Here is a 19,469-nt window from a genome sequence, read left to right as displayed (position 1 = left end):
ACATTCCCAAGCATATCATTATAGTCAATGTTTAGGTAATTTAAAAGTCTATTAACTATACTAGATAAAATAATTTTTATTTTCTATATGAAATAGCTTATAGAAGTATTTTACAACAAATCTTTACATCTAAAATAGTTGCCACCAAATTATACATTGTTATGTAAAGTTTTCAAAAATAAGTTAATTAATTATACATATTTAACATAATATCATCGTTTGAAAATTTTACTTTTAATATACTCAAAACACAACAATATAATCAAATCTTTTTGAATGTCAAAAAATCATCTTTTAACCTACTATAAAATTACTCATTTGACAAAACTTTATAAAACCTTAATTCATTTGGAAATTTCAATTTTTTATAATATTGTAAGGTTTTCTTAAAATATACATCTAGTTTATAGGTTTAGATAAAAATTTGATAATTATTTTAAATTCATTAAAAGGTATTTCCTAAAATAGATAAATACTATATAACATTTTAAAAAATAAATATTTTATTTTATAGTATAAAATATCAAATAATATCAAATTTTATTATTTAAACCTATGTACCTAGATTTGAAATATCTTTTTCAGATTAACAAAAAGATTGCGTAAACTACTAAACGTACATATATGGATCCTTTTCATCATTTGCTAACTTTCCTACCCAATAGTGCAAGCTTATTCTCTTACCTTCTTAATTGTCTTTGTGAAGAACATTCACTTACAAGTACAATACATTAATTGTGTTAAATCATATGCACAAGTGAGGTATATATTATCAAGAAGGTTAAGTATTTCAACAAGTTTTGTATGAGACTATCTTATAATAAGACAAACTCATATAATCTACTTATTTTTTTAATTGATCACTTTAAGGTTGCAAGTGATTTCTACTTTAAGGTTATAATTGATCATATTAAAATTATAAGTGATCATTTTGATATTATAAGTGATAATATAAATGTACATCGGAAGAATCTAATAAAATATAATTTGTCTAACTATTTAGCATTACCCAACTTGCTATGTGGGATAATTAAGTTAACTCATGCGCAAGTGAGGAATATATTATTAAGAGGTTTAACTATTTCACCCAGCTTAATATATATATATATATATATATCTATATATATTTATTATATATGTAGAACCAACCTTTTAATTGTGATAAAAAATAAATATTTTATTTAATTTGCTACATTTCCGTTTTAAGTTTTAAATTTATTTTAGTATAATTAAATTCGAGAATTTAATAAAGTTCAAAATCATATAATGGGAGCAGATCTATCTAGAGCAATTGAGGAAAGGTTAACAGACCTTAAAAATCAAATTTCATCTGTTAAAATTGAGACTTCTTCTACCAATGCAAGTTTAAATGCATCCAAAAAGGAAGCTGAAAAACTCAAAAATCAGATTTCATCTTTTGAAAGTATCCAAAAAGAGATGGAAATGAAATTAAAGAAGGTAAGTGATCAGCTTTCTTTTACTGAGTCTGAATTAGAAACTAATAAGATTGAGTTGAAAGTTTGTAAGCAAGAGCTGGAAATATTGAAAAATCAACTTTCTATTTATAGTAATCAAACTGAAAAAATGGTGGTTGATTTAGGAAAGGTTCTTGATCAAGTTAATTCAACTGTTTTGGAGTTGGAATTTGTTAAAAGTCAACTAGAGGTGCATAATAAGAAGGTGGTTGAGTTGGAGGAAGAAATTTGTAGATGTAAAGAAGAGAATGAAGAAATGAAAATTAATAAAAATAATATGGAAATTAAGATTTCGGAACTTGGGTTTGAGTTGGATTCGACTAAGAATGAATTGAAATCATCTGATGAAAAGGTAAAAGAACTTGAACTTCAAGTTTTTTCGTGTAAGAAGGAAAATGAAAATATGGTTATGGAGATAGAAAGAATACGAGATCAGATTTTGTATATGAAAGTTGAATTTGATTCGGTGAAGAATGAAGTAGACACGTCTAATAAGATGGTAGTCGAGCTCGAGGAACAAGTTGTGACAAGTAAAAATGAAGGGCAAATTGTTGAGGAAAAGTTGGATAAGGTACATGATCAACTAAGTGTAACAAATGAAGAGTTAAATTGTACTAAGAAAATGTTGGAGGCTTCTCAAAAGGATGTGGAGGAGCTTCAACGTAAGTTCAATGCTTGTAAGACAAAGCTTGAACATATGGAAGTAAAAATCAAGGAGGTTGTTGATTCTGTTGGTTTGAAAACTGACGATAGATATGATATTTTGAATTGGGTTTTACCTGATAGTAACGAAATTCATAGTACATTGAACGATAATCAAATGTTTATTGCAATTTCATATGACGATTAAATGATGACTAAGCATGTAATTAAGGTGGAGGTTATATTATGCGTCTTTGATTCTATTAACACCCTTTTCGAATACTCTTGTTTGATGTATTGTTATGTTATGTTAATAGCTATATAACTAGCATCAAAGCGTGGTGTTTGATGCACATTATTTATACCTTTGTTCTATATAATTTGTGTTATTTAGCCAAAAAGTTCATATAAAATGGTTGAGTGGAGCAAACTCAAAGAGATGAAATAATATGTTAGGAAAATAAAAAGTGACATTGCATACATTGATTTATAACATATGAAATTAGATTTAAAGGATGTTGTATTTCATCTTATTTCGAGTATTAAAATTCAAAAGTTGTTTTAATATAGTTTTTTGAAAGGGGTACTTTTTTTTTGTGAGTTAAGGCTTTTAGAAGATAATGAAATTAGGGGAAACATTGTCTGAGCTTATAGGTTATAGCTCGACTCTATTCGTGTATTGAGGAATATTAGTCAAATAAGGAACTCCTAGTTCATTGCTACTAACATGATCAGGACTTCTTATTTTACTATTAGTATCGGTGAATACTGAGTTCTGTGACTTTTTTTTTCACTTTTCAACATTGCCTTACCACCTTAGATAAAGTAGCACTTGCTTTGGGAATAAACTCCTCAAAAGGCTTATATTGAAAAAAAATAGTAAAGAAGCTTTTTTTTTCAGTAAATAATGCCAGTTTTTAAAAACAGATTATTATTTTGGCCATTTTAAACCTTTTAGTCTAAATTCTATCAATTTAAACCTTAATTAGTTTCACAAATTTTCATTTAACACGATTTAATCGTATGCCAATTTTAAATTTGACTAAATATCCAAATTAAATTAATTTAAATATCCACTTTTATACTTAAAACATTCACTTGTTTAAATTTGATTTCCTTGTATAGATATATTTCATCGTGTCCGTAAAACAGTTTCATACAAATAATAACTTTGAGTCTTTTTCTGACATGGATATCTCTTATATAGTTTTTAATAAAGTTAAACCATTTTTCATCTATCCTAAATTCCTAATCTGATATTACTTTCTTTTACTTTTTTTCTAGTTTAACTCCTTTATGAGTTCTTAGACTATGTTCAAGGTATAAAAAAAAGGGTGAAACTACAACACACTGTGTAGTTAACATTACCCTATACATGGCCTATCCATTAAAGAACATAAAACCGAGGCATTAATAATAAATAATTAAGAAATTGCTAATGTACGCTCCTAGAGCGTTTGTTAGTAAGGTTAAAATTAATTTTTGTAGTAAAAATGTAATATATTTTAAACTTTTAATTATATCAACGTTAATTATATTACTTAATATTGCATAAAATTTGAAATTTATCATCAAATTACATATCAAATTAAAATATATCTTTAATTTATTTTATTTTCTAATTTACTATTTCAAATATATTATTATTCTTGTTAATGAACGCCACATGATATTTGTTAGCGACTTAGCGTTGTCAAATGTCTTCATTTAAGGGATATCCTTTAATCACATGGCAACAATAGTCCAACTAGTTTTAAATCCTTACAAAAAAAAAGGAAAATAAAAAAAAATCAAATACTGGTAACTTTGGGAAATTATTTTGCTCAACTTTTAAGAATACGAATTTATTCGTCAATTTTAGTAAAATAATAGTGAATAAATAAATAAAATTTTGAATCATATAATCTTATAAAAAGACTGTAGAATTTCACATGACAATTTCATATTGATTTGCTTAATAGAATAATTCTTACCAAAATTAATATCAGCTCATTCCTTAATATATGAGTAGTATATCACAATAAGATATATTTTTAACATTTTCTTAGAATTATATTTTTAAATTTAAAAGCTATCTAAGATTTCCAATTAAAGTTTCTTAAAACATGTATTGCTTTTTTATGTTGAAATATTTGTTAATTAATAAAGTTTCTTCGTTAAAATTTTAGTTTCTAAATTATTTAATTAAGAAACAAAAGACACATAACAATCAAAAATAATTTTGAGAATGAGAGAGAATCAATATGATATTATTGAAAAATACGAGAACTTTAATTTATATTTATATTAAGAACTAAAATTTTTTCATTAAAAAGCACTATATATTTAAAAATTCTCTATGTATTTTGTAAAAAATATTATAATTGTATACCGATAACATTTAATTGCATCTCCATTTAAACTTATATTTATATATACTTTTATACTAACAACTTTGTGCATTGCAAGAGTTTATATACTAGTTTAGTAAAATAATAGTAAATAAATAAAATAATAGTAAATAAATTAAATAAATAAAACCAAACAGTGTAATACCTCTCCGTTTACTAGTGCGAATGCTTCTAGTTGACTAAAGTGAGCCTCCTACCGATTGTAATTTAGTTTTAATCAAAATGTGAATCAGAGGTGAAAAAATAATTTTAATTATAAATATGATTGATATATTTAAAAATATTAAGTATGATTCTCCATATTTTTCATGATATTTAGTAATTAAAAAAAAATTTAGGTATAAATACTACAAGAATTAAGGTTTAATTAATAAATTTAGTTTCAAATAATTAAGAATAAACAGTCAATAAAACATTTTCTAAATTTTGGTGATTGTGGATTCCAAATATTAGGAAAGTACTGCAAGTTTCAAATCAATCAATTAAAGATATTTGTTTTATTTAAATTTTACCATTTAAATTTTTAACTTTCTATTTAAGATTGATTTTGTATTAACAACTAATTAAGTTTCCTTTTTGTTTTCTTCTAGTAATTGACAAATCGCTAAAATATATCTCATGTTGATGGAATTTAGTTAATAAGAATTATTCAATTGTCAATACTAAGTAATGATTTTAAGTTATATGTGACTTATATTAAACCCGCCTAATAGACATCGTCTCATTTGAGAAGGTGTGTTATTTATTTATGAGAAATTTCATGTGGTGACATTGAATTTATGGTGACCTTAAAATCTAACTTTTTCATGAGGTAGATAAAATGTTAAGTTTTTGGTTACATTAAATACTTATTTCAACTAGATTTATAAAAATGCGGTTAATTAGGATCATCACCACGTTTGTTTTTTGAAAAAAAGTCATTATACAAGATAAAAATTACGTAAAGGTAACAAAAAAAAACTTTCCTTTTATTTAAATAGTAGAAAAGTTAAAAGTTTAAGGTCATAGCATATATTAAATAAATAGTATTTATTTACCAAAAAAAAAACCGAAAATTCAAGATACCATTTTTTCTTTATTTATTGTGATAGTAAAGTAATAAATAATACTCCTAGTAATGCCGGAGACGGAACAAAGGAAGCCGACTGTGACACAGGTGAAAAGAGGAGGAAAAGATGGGAAATCCAAAGCAAAAGTGGACTTCCGAAGAAGAAGAGGCTCTCAGAGCAGGCATCGCTAAACATGGTCCTGGTAAATGGAAATTGATTCAGAAAGATCCCGAATTCAACCCTTACCTCCATTCTCGTTCCAACATCGACCTCAAGGTCTTTCTCTTCTTCCCTTTTTTGTTTTTCTTGGAAATATTCCGCTATTTTATCTTCTGATTGATGTTTTTAAAAGTGTTTTTATGGTGTATTTGACGATTGTGGTTCGTGGTTTAGTTAATTTTCAAATAAAGTTTGAGTGGCTTTTTTTAATTGAGATATAGTTTCTTTTTCCTGACCTTTTTACACTCAGGAGTCAGGAGGTAGGTTAACATCTGTTAATTTTTTATATAATGGAAATGGATAATGGATTATAATTATATTTGATGTATGGGTATATTTTTCTTTAAAGATTGATGTGTTTGTCAGACATTTCTGTGTAGTTTGAATAAAATAGATGGTGAAGTGATATATTTAAGGTTCTTTGTGTGGAATGTAGATCTTTGAAACCATGCTTGGCTCCTTTTGGTCTTTCCATATACTAACAGAATAAGGTGCTGTTGGGACATTGCAATCATGATTTGTATTTTTTGTTTTTTTTGGGGACAATGATATCTGAGAGTTTTTGTTGCACCAGTTCTTCACCAAAACTATGCAAGTTTTAGTTTAGGGTTTTTGATGTCGCTTGGAGACCGGTTGCGACTTTATCAGCCTTTGTTTTTGAAGACAATTGATGGTTGAGAACTGAGACTGCATTTATGACTTTGAATCCTACTGTTTTTTTGGTTGGATGGCTTTCATTTATTATTTGGTCACTTTGAACTTGATGATTTTAACAAGGATGAGACTAATGCAATTCATCCTGTATGTAAGTCACTGGATCATTGAAGAAATCCTCCTGTATAGGCAATTAGTGTACTAAACTACTAATAATTCACATGCTATGTTATACTCCCTCCTATTAATAGAGAACGAGATATTTGGGTTTTGCACCAAAACCAAGGAGGGGTGGGGGACCACTTAAAAGTGGGTGGAAAACTCTCTTTTTCCATAAAGGGTATTGATATTTATGTGTTATTGTGTTGTTGTAGTAAGGATAAAAGGGTAAAAAAATGACAAAAATAGAAATGAGACATTTTCATTGAATTGGCCCAATAAGAAAATGTCCCATTCTCTATGAATAGGAGGGAGTAGTATTTTATGCCATTGATTCAATATGATAGGGGCATCTATAGCATATCTTGTTTTGATGTAATTTAAAGTTGGATGATGTTGAAAGTTTGTAAATTTAGGGTTTTAGACAGGAAAGGCGGAAACTTTTTGTGGATTTGAGATGAGGGATAGAAAGAAGAATGTTCTAGGGATGGATTGATGAAGAGAAAAGAACAAAGGTTGAAACTTTGGGTAGAAATCAATTCAATTATCTAGGGCTAGGTTAGGGTCTTGGGGTTGTGTTTGGCGTAGGAATGGTTCACAAGATTGAACTTTGGAGGTTATGGTTGATGAAGTACAAATGGTGGAAGGTTAAATGAGTTTAATTTGACATGTGGCCTAGAAGGGAAATGAAGATATGGACTTTTGTGTGGGTTATGGAATGGTGTAAGGATAAAGAACGTTAAATGAAGATGATGATTCCTTTAGAGTTGAGGATATACGAAGGGATAGAGGTGTCTATGTTTTGTTGTTGTGAATTGTGAAAGAGGAATGGCTTAGGATACATATGGGTTTTGTGTTTAGGGTTTTATGTCTGAGAGATAGAGAAAGAGATAGAAAGAATAGGTAGCTCTTAGGGTTGGTTTAGGTACAAAATTCCTTCGGAATAACTTCTAATGTTCTAAGAACACATAGTGACCTTAATTAAGGGTCACTACCATGGAAGACTGAAGTCTATTGTCAATCTTCGAAGAATAATCGCAACGCAAAGAAAAGATACAAACGTCTCAAAGTGTTGTTTTTCCTCTTTTTGAAATTCATCCTAATTGCTAATTCCTATGCCCAAAGTTTTCATACATTCAGACTAAAGTTCAAAATCTAAGTCTACCTAAGTTGGCGCCTAATTGTTCAAAAACTAAACTAAACAGACGACCGAAACGGAAAATAGAAACTAATTCTATGCAGCTTCCTATCTTAATGCTCAAACTAACATGGCTTCACACAACTTCACACATATTCTTGGCTTTGCTTCTTTTTTCTCCTTCCCTTGTTCAAAAGATATTTGATTAAGCATATGCTTAAATCTACACCTATTCAACTCCTTGAGAATAAGTGAATGTGATCCTTTATAAGTAGACTTGTGAAGCTTCTTGAAATTGAGAATAGGCGTGTGATTCCTTAAAATTAGGCTTGTAAAACTCCTTGAATCTGATCTCCAAGAACATGCGTGTGATCATCCTTGAAAATAGGCCTACAAATCTTCAAAAAGTTGAGTGACGTTAGTTTTTAGAATTATGCCATTTTATGGATGTTTGAATTGGGCTCTTAACTTCACTCCTACTTTCTTGCCTTGCTCTACTTTCATGCCTTAAGAATAGGTCTTCTGTTGTCAACTTTTAATTGCGCCTTCTCTCAAGATTTTCTGGAATTCTTATTTGCTCTTTAAATAGGTTGAAAACTTTTAGCATTGGAATGATTTTTGGGCTTTTAATTTCATGGAACCTTCTTGCTCTTTGGATTTGTCGAAAATTGTGAGCCTTTGAATGATTCTTGGGCTTTTAATTTCATGGACCTTTCTTAGCTTCTTTATGGACTTACATTTTTGTTTGGGTTAGATTTTAAAGCACTGAATTAGATTATAGACTCAAAGCTATACTCTAACAAGCCTTAAGGAAACATTCAAATGTACAAATGGATTCTAAGGAGCTCTGCCTGAAACTCTCTTGGTCTTTATTAAGGAAAACAAAAACAATTGAGTCTCTCAAAAAGTTACTTCCATTGCAGCAACTTAGGAAGTTTAAGATTGATGGACTAGGATCACCGTCGTTGGATTTCTTTGTTTCTTCTTTTCCATAAATTTAGGTGGACCATGGACTTCTGGGTCCGTGTGTTTGATAGCTTTTTATTTACATTTGAATTGTTTTTATTTATGTGTTGAAAGGAAAAAGGAAGAAAATTAAAGTATCCCCCCTCCCCCTCCTCAAAAAAAAAAAAAGAATTTGCACCTTTTGTATGATATGTCCTTAATATCATTATTCTCAAACAACATAGATGTGTTATTTACTTATTGAATTGCTAATACACAGGACAAATGGAGGAATATGAGTGCTGCAGTCCAAGGTTCTAGGGAAAAATCACGGCCTTTGAAGTTAAAATCGCCCGGTCAAGATGTTCATCCTACTACTCCCTTAGTTACCTCACAGCCTCTTGCTATGCTTCCTGCACCTGTTGTACAACATGAAACGGCTGATCATGTGAAAGATGATTCTGCTAAGGACTTGCCCGATGCAAAAAATGGTCCGAGGTATTGTTTATTATTATGAGTATGTGAGGATTTGTGAAGAACATCTTAGCATCAATTCACCATGCAGTGAATAACTAATTTCTTAAAGCAGTACAACTTGATAATTGGCATTTTAAAGAGAAGTAGCATTTGAATTTTAGGGATGATCTTCAAAAGATATTGCATGCCATCTGTCATTGATTTATATTGTTTAACGAGACTAAACCTGAGGTCAGTTAGCTTTTTATACCCAGTTCGCAGGGAGAAGGAAAAAATGAGGATGTAGTGTTACTAATTGGCAAAGTGCTACTGCCACCCATAAGCCAATGTTTTTCGTAATACCTTGGGTTGATTCCTAGTGGAATGGAGATGGTGACAAAAATGTGACTAAAGCATAAAGGCTGGGTGCTTTGAACGGAGAAACGTGAATATTATGTGATTGCAGTGCATAGTATAAAAATGTGGTTTCAATTGTGATCATGGTTGTATCTCTAAGTATCAATTGAGACCATGAGATATATGTTGTGGCAAATGTTTTGAATCAACCTAACACTCTTTTTTTTTACATGTTTACGATGCAGCTCATATTGGTTTGATAGATTTGAAAATGCTTACAACTTGGACGATACTACATGATGTAGCCTTGAACCATCATATTTTGTTTTATTTTTTTTATATTTACACTGTCCGTCGTATCCGTTCGATATCTTGAAAGTTGAAACCTTTTTTGACTCAACCATATAATAATACGAAACCTTTTTTTTTAATTATGATAAGCACTATAATATCTAGCACCGGAATGTTCTAGTGGAATTAAGCTTATTAGTTACATTTTTAAGCTACGGGATTGATGGAAACAATTGAGAAGATGCACAAGTCCTTCGAAAATGATTTGGTTTTATGTGAAAATGATCTACTATGGCAGTCTAACAAATGGAGTGCTATAGTACATAGACAAAAAATTTGCACATAAATTTTATTGATCTTGAGAACATGTATGACAAAATATCAAGGGAATTACTTTGGTAGTTTATGCCAAAGAAATATATGCTACGTAAGTACATTAGCTGCTGATGACATCATGTTAATGGATAAAACTAGAGATGTCAATGCTAATTGCTAAGATAGAAATGTGGAAGCAAGTTCTAGAATCGAAAGCGTATTCAAGTCAAAGTATGGCAAAGAATATGAGATATTAGTTTGGCACAAATGATCATAGTAGATGTGTTGTGAAGTTAGAATGTTATACGTGGAGGAGCTCTAGAATTGAGTGTTTTTTAAATACCATGGACTGATTTTACACCAAAATAAAAATATAATTTAAGACGTTAAGTATATGGTTCAATGCTAGATTGGATAGGTGTTTGTCGATCGGGATCGGACATCCTACCTCTTAAAAAAGCAGTCGGCTATATTTGGAAGCTTTTAAGATATTTATTCTGTATGATGTGACTCTTCTGTTTCTGCAATAGGTACAATGACATGATCTTTGAAGCCCTTACAGCCGTCAAAGAACAAAATGGATTGGATATTGGTGCTTTTGTCGCCTATATTGAGGTATGATTCTTTTAATCCTTCTTGCTCCTGCTTTTTCCTGTATTTTTGCATCCTATGAGGTTCCCTTGCATCATTGTCCATCTTGATACTAGAATTGTGTGATGCACCCTTGTCTATAGGTGGCTATGACGAGTGCCTAGTTGGCACACATGAGAAAATGGAAGGTACTTCATTGGGAAACATCAAAGAAAATATTCAAAAGATATGTTGATTCAATTAGTCTTGGTGTAATTGAGATGTTCTTCATCAACTTAAATGCTACTGAATGCACTTGCTGGATCTAAAGACTTTTGATTGTGAATACGCTTACAAATAACGAATTGTGAATTTATTAGATTGAGAGACAAATCAAATTATTATACTCAAGTTATTATCACCCTATGCCTTCTTTTGAAAAGTAGTAAGGGAGTTGTGAAAAGCCCACCCCATATTATTGGGGTTATGAGTCTGGCATTGTTGTAGTACTCTACCATGGCTTCATGCATGTAAGTTACGTTATGTAAGCACACTGCCTACTAACAGAATTCATTGACTTCCTTTGATGTCCGAAAATTCCAACACCCTTCTTCCTTTCTCTCGACTTTTGCAGCTTCTGCAAATACTGCCGCCTTTAGCACCTTTGTCGCTACCACTAGAGTTACCCTACAATCAGTGTGACATCAGTAACACTCCCTCATCTCTCTTTTACCCCCACCAAGTTCATTGTCATCACCATTGCCCTTTGACTACAGCCAATGTTGATGCTGATGACGTGTTAATGTTGCTGGTGTCAATAACAGTTGAGTGGATGGGGAGAGAACACTAGGTGTTGTGGGTAGTGACTAGTGAGGAACCTTTGGTTGCTGCTTAAGTAGCAACCGTGGCGCTGCTAACGCATATTGGTGGATTTAGGTGTATGTTACCACAGTTGGTGTCAATTGAAGTTGAGTGTTTTTAGGAGAGAGAATGCAAGGGGTTTTGGGTAGTGAGGAATTTTGGTTGCTGCTAAGGCAGCAACAGTGTTGTAGCTAGAACCTATTGGTAGATTTGGAAGGGGTTTGTCGGGTGGTGGTGGAACATTTTAGTGGGCTGTTTAATGATGGAAGTTTATACAAATTGGTGTAGCTGCTCTAAAATAGCGGTCTAATAAAAGAGTGATATATATTAGATTAATAGGTAGTTCTTCACAATATCTCTTATTAAACATGTAACATGATATATGAAAACTAAGGTGAACTCAAACCTAACTAGAATACTTGTACATAAGTACATTTACACACTCATTTTGGGACATTTAAAAATATCTACATGTGCGTATGGGACTTACTCATGACCCTATAAAAAGAAAGAATGCAGTAAGATGAACTCACATACTGAATTAAGATTCTGTATCCTAGTCCTGCTTTGTTGGGGAGTCTTTGTATCATTGTTGCAGTCTTAAATTTAAAAAAGACATGCCTAGGCGCGCATAAGGCTAGTGCCTTGGGCATGTCATGGATTGGGCAGCTGGATAGGGCTAGACAAGATGATTCCATAAAGCACTATGTTTTAGATCTATTAAGAGTCCTGGTAGTTTCTAAAACTAGTACAAACTGAATCTATTCTTCTTCAGTTAGATATCTTTGTGGCATACTGTGTGACTAATCTGATATCAGGCAGCCTGTTTTCCATCATACATATTGGGAGTGCCTCCACAGACTAATGCATTTAGAGACCTATACAATGCTACATAAGCCCCTCTTATTGGGGAACCATTGTATTTCGTTGAAGCTAATGACAACTACTGTTTTACCATCTTTTGGTTGATGAGCAAAATTTCTCAAGAATCAAACTGCCGTTAAACTATGATATCCTTCTGATAATTGAGTTTTTTGTTTTTTATGAAAACCTTCTACATGTATATATGTGAATAAAAAATTATTTCTTGCTATTATCTGTGCAGAAAAAGATGGAAGTACCACATAATTTTAGAAAACAGTTGGGTGCAAGGTTAAGAAGACTCGTTCAACAAGATAAACTTGAGAAGGTAAAGCTTCTAGTTCACATGTCATGCAACACTATGGAAAAAAAATTCAAACAAGAGCATCTGCTTCTCGGATTTTTGAATGTGCTTTTGTCATTTGCATCCCGCCTCTCTATTAGGCTGCCCTCATATGATAATAAGGATATGGAACAAGATATTTGAGCGGATGATGCCTACTTAATAAATAATAATTATGACAACCATTTATCTGCTCTTTAATCTTGTGATATTGCAAGTTGCAACCTGTTGGGGGTGAAAACTACGACCAGTTAATTACTTTTTAATGGTGTTAGGAAATGAGTTTGTAAAGCTGTTTCCCTGTGTAGCACAAGCAACGTCCAAACCACTTTTATACGACCAGATGGCTGACGTAATAAAAGAGCAGCAGTTTACGGGTCATTCAAAATCATTATTACACACATATGTATGGAATTGTTGGTTGCTTTGGTGAACATCACACGTATGAAGTTTTGCATTTTGTACCTTTACTAACTTGCAACACTGCAGAGTGTTGTAGCTTGTAGCTTGAATGGGGTTTTCATGCTATAAAGTATTTCATACTTCATACACACGGCATTATCAATGTGTATAGGGTGATTGTCATCCTAAACAATTGATAATTATACTGAACTAATTAAAATTCAAATGCTTTGAAATTGCAGGTGGATGGCCTGTACAGGCTAAAGAGCAAAAATTCCATGGAGACAAACGCAAGCAATCGGAAAGACATCTGGGCCAGACAGCAATTGGCGTCTGTCTATTCAAAGGTTGGTCAGTCATTAGAAGAGGCAGCAAAAACAGCAGCTTACAAGGTCGTCGAAGCAGAAGAAAAAGCAAATTTAGCAGCTGAAGCTGTAATTGAAGCCGAAAAATTGTCAAAGCTGGCAGAAGAAACCGATTCAATTCTGCAGTTTGCGGAAGAGATCTTGGACAGATGTAAAGTTCCATTTGTAGAGCTCTTGTTTTCATTTTCCTTTCCTGATTCGGCAGTTTTTCATCTGTTATTTTCTGGGTCACAGGTACTCGAGGTGGAGTGATTTATGTTGCTTGATATTCAGGGCGGGGTTTCACATTTGAAACGGAAATCAGCTATAGTTCGCAAAAAATTTAAATTGCAAATGTAGCAATGTAGTGTTTTGTTGCCGGTTTCTTCCTTTCAAAGAGCGGCAGGCGGCACCAAAATCGGCAGGCACCTAGTCATCTTAGGAAACTAAATTGCAGCTGAACTTCGACGAGTTGTGCTGGAATTATTCGGAGGCAGCGTGCACAGACGACGATGTTCAATGTAGTGTGAATATGAATCATAACTGGGACCTTATTGATTTGTAATTTCTTGTTCTACCCCTAATTTCTAACCTTGACCATGCAAAAGCTGGGAGCTGTAGGGATTGTGCAAATTACTTTGCTTGTTAATATATCTGTTATTATTATTATTATTATTATTATTATTATTATTATTATGATTATTATTTGTTGGAAATTTTCGGTTCATTTTGGTGATGGGTGACAACCTTTTTTTCACTAGTGGAGGGAAACAACAAAAAATTAGACATTACATTTAGTCCCATTACTTGTTTCATCGTTTTCCTTATGGAGAGCAGCCAAAGCAGGGGAAATGGAAGTGTTCAGAACAGACTTGATGATCTGATATTCATGCGATTTTGGAATCAAATTCGATTTAACCTGACTTCAAAATGAATTGAAAATAATGTAAAAAACAATGTAAACACAAGACTAGATTTTGAAGCAATTTGAAAAACTTAACCCGAAATTGACCTAATAACCTACAAAAACACTTGTAACGAGAAGTATTAATTTATTTCCTAGTCTCCTAACTTGTAAGGATTTTTCAGTTTTATGCCCGATTAAACAATAGTTAGTGATACAAACTTTGATGCGTGGATATGAGTTCCCATTTTGTTCTCTTCTAACTTCTACTCAAATAATTATAATTTTGTAGCTGTTTGAGGATTAGATGTATGATGTATATTTATTGAAAATTCTATATCAACACCAACAATATTTTTTTTATTGTAATGTTATTAAGTGAATCTCACTTGGGCGAAATTCAAAAATATAATCTGTAAGCAACCTTATTATTGTTATAACAAAGAGGTTGTCATCTATCTAAACCAAATATTAAATTTGATATGGCTGGCATGTAGGTTCCTTACTTCCTTCCAACAATAAATGACAAGGTCAACAATGACAACCAACTCAAGAAAGATTTTAATTGAAATTGATCTGTTTTAAATTAATAATTGCTTTGTGAAATGAATGATGAGCATCCTTTCACTATTCATTCTCAACATTTGTCTATATTTTCACGTATTTTTATTTTTAACTATAATCCATGCTAATTTTGTAATTCTTCTTTACACAATTAACTTTTTTTTATTCGTACCTTTTTACCATTTCTTCTTATTAAGTACACCTATTTACATTTTCTCATAGGAACCATGAATTGTGTACTTGTACCTAATCCCTAGAAGAAGGACTATTCTATTATCCTTCATCTATTCTATTATACTCGCTACATTTGACTTTTTACATGCTACATATGACTTTTTATGCAATTCAATGTGTTATTTTAATCATTTATATATTGAACTATACAGCCGCAAGATATAAAATTAGCTTGAACGATAAATAGTGCCGATAATACTAATACAGCAAATATTTCAGAACGGAGGAAGCATAAAACAGAAAACTTCTTTGAATTACCCCCAAATTGTGATTTCTGTGACAGAAAACTTCTCTAAATTACTCCCCATTTGTCCTTTTTTTGTGCTTTCTAATTCTGCAGATGGAAAATTTAATAGCTCCTTTGATAAGCTTTACTGACAGTCTACACATCAGTAGCTAAAAGACTAAATCATTTCAGAAAATTCAGCCAAAGGATTCAGAACCTGAAAAGTAGGCTTGATGAACTGAAACATATGAGAAATGACTTGCAAAAAGAGATTGAACAAACACAGTTAGAGGGTTATATGAGCACTGAACAAGCCCAAGGATGGCTCAAAAAGGTGGATCAGACACTAGTCGAGTCTTATCGTATGCTCGAACACCCTGTGGAACAAGCAATTTGCAGTAGAAAATACTCAGAATACAGGCTGAGCAAGAAAGCTGAGCGAAAGGAACGAGAAATCAGTCAGCTGATCCATATAAAGGCTAATCTGGCTGTCCTTGTTCGTGGCTCACTGCGTATCCATCCAATCCCATGTGGACCCACTGTTGGGATGAATGATGCACTAGAGATGGCAATGGAAACTATTGCAGATGATGAAGCTCGAATAATTGGGATTTATGGGACGGGTGGTGTAGGAAAGACTACCTTGTTGAAACCTATTAAAAATGAGTATTTGTGTAGAACAAATGAGTTTGAGGCTGTGATTTGGATTACTGTCTCTAGAGATTTCAATCTCGAGAGGATACAACGTTGTGTTATCTGAGATTGGGATTATCGTTCGATGCAAACGACTCCCAAGAGGTACTTACTTCGAGAATATGTGAGTTTTTGATGAGGATCAAGTTCTTACTCTTGCTCGATGATGTGTGGAGAAGTATTGATCTCGAAAGTATTGGGATCCCTTTGCCGGATTCTAGGAACAAATCCAAAGTGGTGCTCACAGCTCGCTCGGAGGATGTGTGTAGTTACATGGATGCAAACAAGAAGCTGAAGGTTGATTTCTTGAACGAAGAGAATACGTGGAGTCTTTTTTGCCAAAAGCTTGGTGGGGTCGAGATTTTGAGCTCAGACTTAAAGCCTTATGCTGAAGAAATCGTCAAAAAATGTGGGGGTCTTCCACTAGCCCTTATAACTGTTGGACGGGCCATGGCCTATAGGAAGTCCGAGGAAGAATGGAAGTATGCACTAGAAGTACTCAATAATGCTCCATCTGAATTCGAAGGTATGGAAGATGTTTTTAGTTTACTGAAGTTTAGCGTTGATAACCTACATGATGATACATTAAAGAAGTGCTTTTTATATTGTGCATTATTCCCTGAGGAATATCCTCTCGAGATAGAACAACTTATAGACTATTGGATCGGAGAAGGATTTTTAGACGGATTAAATGAAAACAGCCTCCGTAACAAGGGGCACACATTCGTTGGTTCTTTGAAGGTTGCGTGCTTGCTAGAAAACAGAGAAGATAGCACCCAATTGAAGATGCATGACATTGTTCGAAGCTTTGCCTTGTGGGTACTTACCAAAAAAGGAAAGAAAAAGGATAAGATGGTAGTACAAGGGTGTAATGGATTATATGAGTTACCAGGTGTGAAGTGGAAAAAGGCCGAGAGGATTTCCTTGTTGGGTAATGAACTCACCACGCTATCAGGAACGCCTGTTTGCCCACATTCATGCACATTGTTGCTCCATTGGAATCGTCGTTTGAGCAAAATATGTACTGATTTTTTCCTTCATATGCCTGCCCTTAAAGTGCTCGATTTATCTGTTACAAGCATCACACAAATTCCAAGGAGTATCGGTGAATCAGTCGAATTATGTTACCATGATCTATCGAGGACTAAGATAATCGAGCTCCCCCAAGAGTTAGGTTGTCTATCAAAGTTAACGTACTTGGATTTACAGCGAACTGATTCACTGAGAAAAATCCCGAGAGATGCAATATTATGACTTCAAAACCTCAGGGTTCTAAATTTGTATTACAATTTCGGAGAATGGGAGATGACAGATAATAAGTTTTTGACCTACAAGATTTGAACCATCTAACTTCTCTTGGGATTACCATGACCGAGTTTTCTTCTTTGATTAAGCTTTCGAGTTTCTATGATATATTAGACTGTCTCGAGTACCTATTCATTAAAGGATGCGAAGGATTAGTGCATCTAAAGGTAGCGACAATTTATGGAGGCGGTGAGAGATTAAGACGGCTTAATGTCTATAACTGCACCACTGTGAAGGTGATCGACCTTCGCTCTGAACCCGCCAAGGATTGGCTTCCAAGTCTTGAGGTTCTTTCGTTACAATTCCTCCCAAACTTGTCCCACATACGGAGGAATTATGCATCGTCTAAATCCCATAGAAATATCCGTTTTTTTAATATATGGTATTGCTCGAAACTCAAGAATGTCTCGTGGATCCTACAACTTCCAAGGCTCGAGAAAATGTATCTATTTTACTGTGAAGGGATAGAACATATCATAGGCGAAAATGATGTGGTAGAAGGATCATTCGAGCTAGTTTTTCGTAGTCTTAAGACTATATCTTTTCGAAAGCTTCCCAAATTAAGGAGTTTTTCCAATGTAGCATCTTCTTTCCCTATCCTTAAGACATTTGCTATGATTGATTGTCCACAGCTTAGGAAGCTACCGTCGACTGATGTGCTTCGTCAGATAATCCGATTGTGTACTGTAGTCGGGACTTGTGGGAGAACTTGGAATGGGATAATATTGCTGCAAGCTCGAGTTTACTCCCCCAGTTCATAGCAATTTGAGTCATGTTGTTAAGTATGTTACATTGCACAATGGATCATCCTGCTATATTTTAGATATTACAAGGGGTGTTTAATGGGCCGAATAAGGGCTGGGCCGGGCTTAAGTAAATATGAGCTAGGTTAGATAAGGGTCCTTCAAAATTAATATGGGTTTCAAATGGGCTGGGCTTTAGATGGGTCCAGCTCAGCCTGGCCCTTGAACACCTTTATTTACAAGTATAGTCTGTTGCCTAAGTATGTTGCTTATGGATGTTTCATTGTATATCCTTGTCAAGTAGTCTGACTTAGCCTCTTAGTTGAGGTTGTAAGAAAAATTATAATCTACTGTCTCACTCAACTGAAGCTTATTGAACTTACCCTTAATTGAGTAAAAGTCGTCAACAACATTATCATCATACTCAGTGTATCCCGCTCACACTTTAATAAAAGTCGTCATGATCATCATCATATCCTCACTTGTAAGGGTTTATGTGTATTGGTTTTGTTTGAGTTGTAAATTCATATTAGGTTATAATTAGTAGTCAATGTTGTAATTTAATATTGCTCAATTAATCTTGCGGTACACTAACGAGGATTTATTATTTGTTTCTGTATGGTTAGACTCTAAGATTAAAGGTACACCAAATTTTAACGTAGCGATAAATATATATATATATATTATGTTTTAATCATATTCCCATATCAATTCATGAATTAAATTATTGTGACATGTGTAAACAACATGTTATGCTAAGTATAGTAAACTTTAAACAAAATACATTCCTGTTCCCATGAGTTTGAGGGCTTACCACAAAACTAGTTCTAAGATAACCAGATAATTATCTTTAATCTTAGATGTACGATCAGTTTGATTAGTTTCTCATACGAGCATCCTTTGTACGAACGAGCAACCAACGTCAAAACACTTCTAGAAGTTATTCTTAAACGAGCATTGGGTCTCTGGATCATATGTTTATGCTTGGTATTTTTTGCTCAAACGAGCCTTAGGAACTCAAACAAGCACTTCTTCAATTCTTGGCGTCTAGGATATTTCCTAACATATTGTACATGTACAACTAGGGCCGTTCTTGAAGGTAATTTTGAGGCGCAATCGCTTAGGGCCCAGTTTATTAAGAGGTCTAGATTGAATTAATCTTATAATTAAAATTAGTATTTGCATCAGTAACTTCTATCAATATGGATCAAAACTTGCAGCATTAAGTTTCTCATTTAAGCGCATGACTACTGAACCAAATAATTGGAGAAAAAATAACCGAAACTTTACTTATATAAGGGCTTATTTTTTATTTTTTACTTAAGGCTC

At 32.8% G+C, this 19,469-nt stretch overlaps 4 protein-coding genes across 4 annotated transcripts; all 4 read left to right on the top strand.

Moving 5' to 3' along the window:
- Positions 1–1,266: 1,266 nt before the first annotated feature.
- LOC130815691 (spindle pole body component 110-like) lies at positions 1,267–2,325 on the top strand. The gene has a single exon (XM_057682177.1). The coding sequence runs from the start codon at positions 1,267–1,269 to the stop codon at positions 2,323–2,325; it is 1,059 nt and encodes a 352-aa protein (XP_057538160.1).
- Positions 2,326–5,609: 3,284 nt separating this feature from the next.
- LOC130814868 (telomere repeat-binding factor 4-like) lies at positions 5,610–14,173 on the top strand. Its single transcript, XM_057681105.1, has 6 exons — positions 5,610–5,832; positions 8,952–9,169; positions 10,621–10,705; positions 12,627–12,710; positions 13,370–13,643; positions 13,727–14,173. The coding sequence occupies exons 1-6, from the start codon at positions 5,683–5,685 to the stop codon at positions 13,756–13,758; spliced, it is 843 nt and encodes a 280-aa protein (XP_057537088.1). The 5' UTR covers positions 5,610–5,682; the 3' UTR covers positions 13,759–14,173.
- A 1,011-nt stretch (positions 14,174–15,184) lies between these two features.
- Positions 15,185–17,377, top strand: LOC130815969 (disease resistance protein RPS2-like). The gene is given in 2 exon segments (XM_057682523.1): positions 15,185–16,151; positions 16,154–17,377. Coding segments are annotated over 2 exon segments (1,698 nt in total). The 5' UTR covers positions 15,185–15,646; the 3' UTR covers positions 17,347–17,377.
- Positions 17,378–17,459: 82 nt separating this feature from the next.
- LOC130815690 (disease resistance protein RPS2-like) lies at positions 17,460–18,158 on the top strand. The gene has a single exon (XM_057682176.1). The coding sequence runs from the start codon at positions 17,460–17,462 to the stop codon at positions 18,156–18,158; it is 699 nt and encodes a 232-aa protein (XP_057538159.1).
- The last annotated feature ends 1,311 nt before the right edge of the window (positions 18,159–19,469 follow it).

The sequence above is a fragment of the Amaranthus tricolor genome, chromosome 6 (assembly GCF_026212465.1).
Source record: "Amaranthus tricolor cultivar Red isolate AtriRed21 chromosome 6, ASM2621246v1, whole genome shotgun sequence".
NCBI lineage: Eukaryota > Viridiplantae > Streptophyta > Magnoliopsida > Caryophyllales > Amaranthaceae > Amaranthus > Amaranthus tricolor.
Note: the sequence above shows the minus strand (reverse complement) of the source record. Positions and strands in the feature narration are given on the sequence as shown.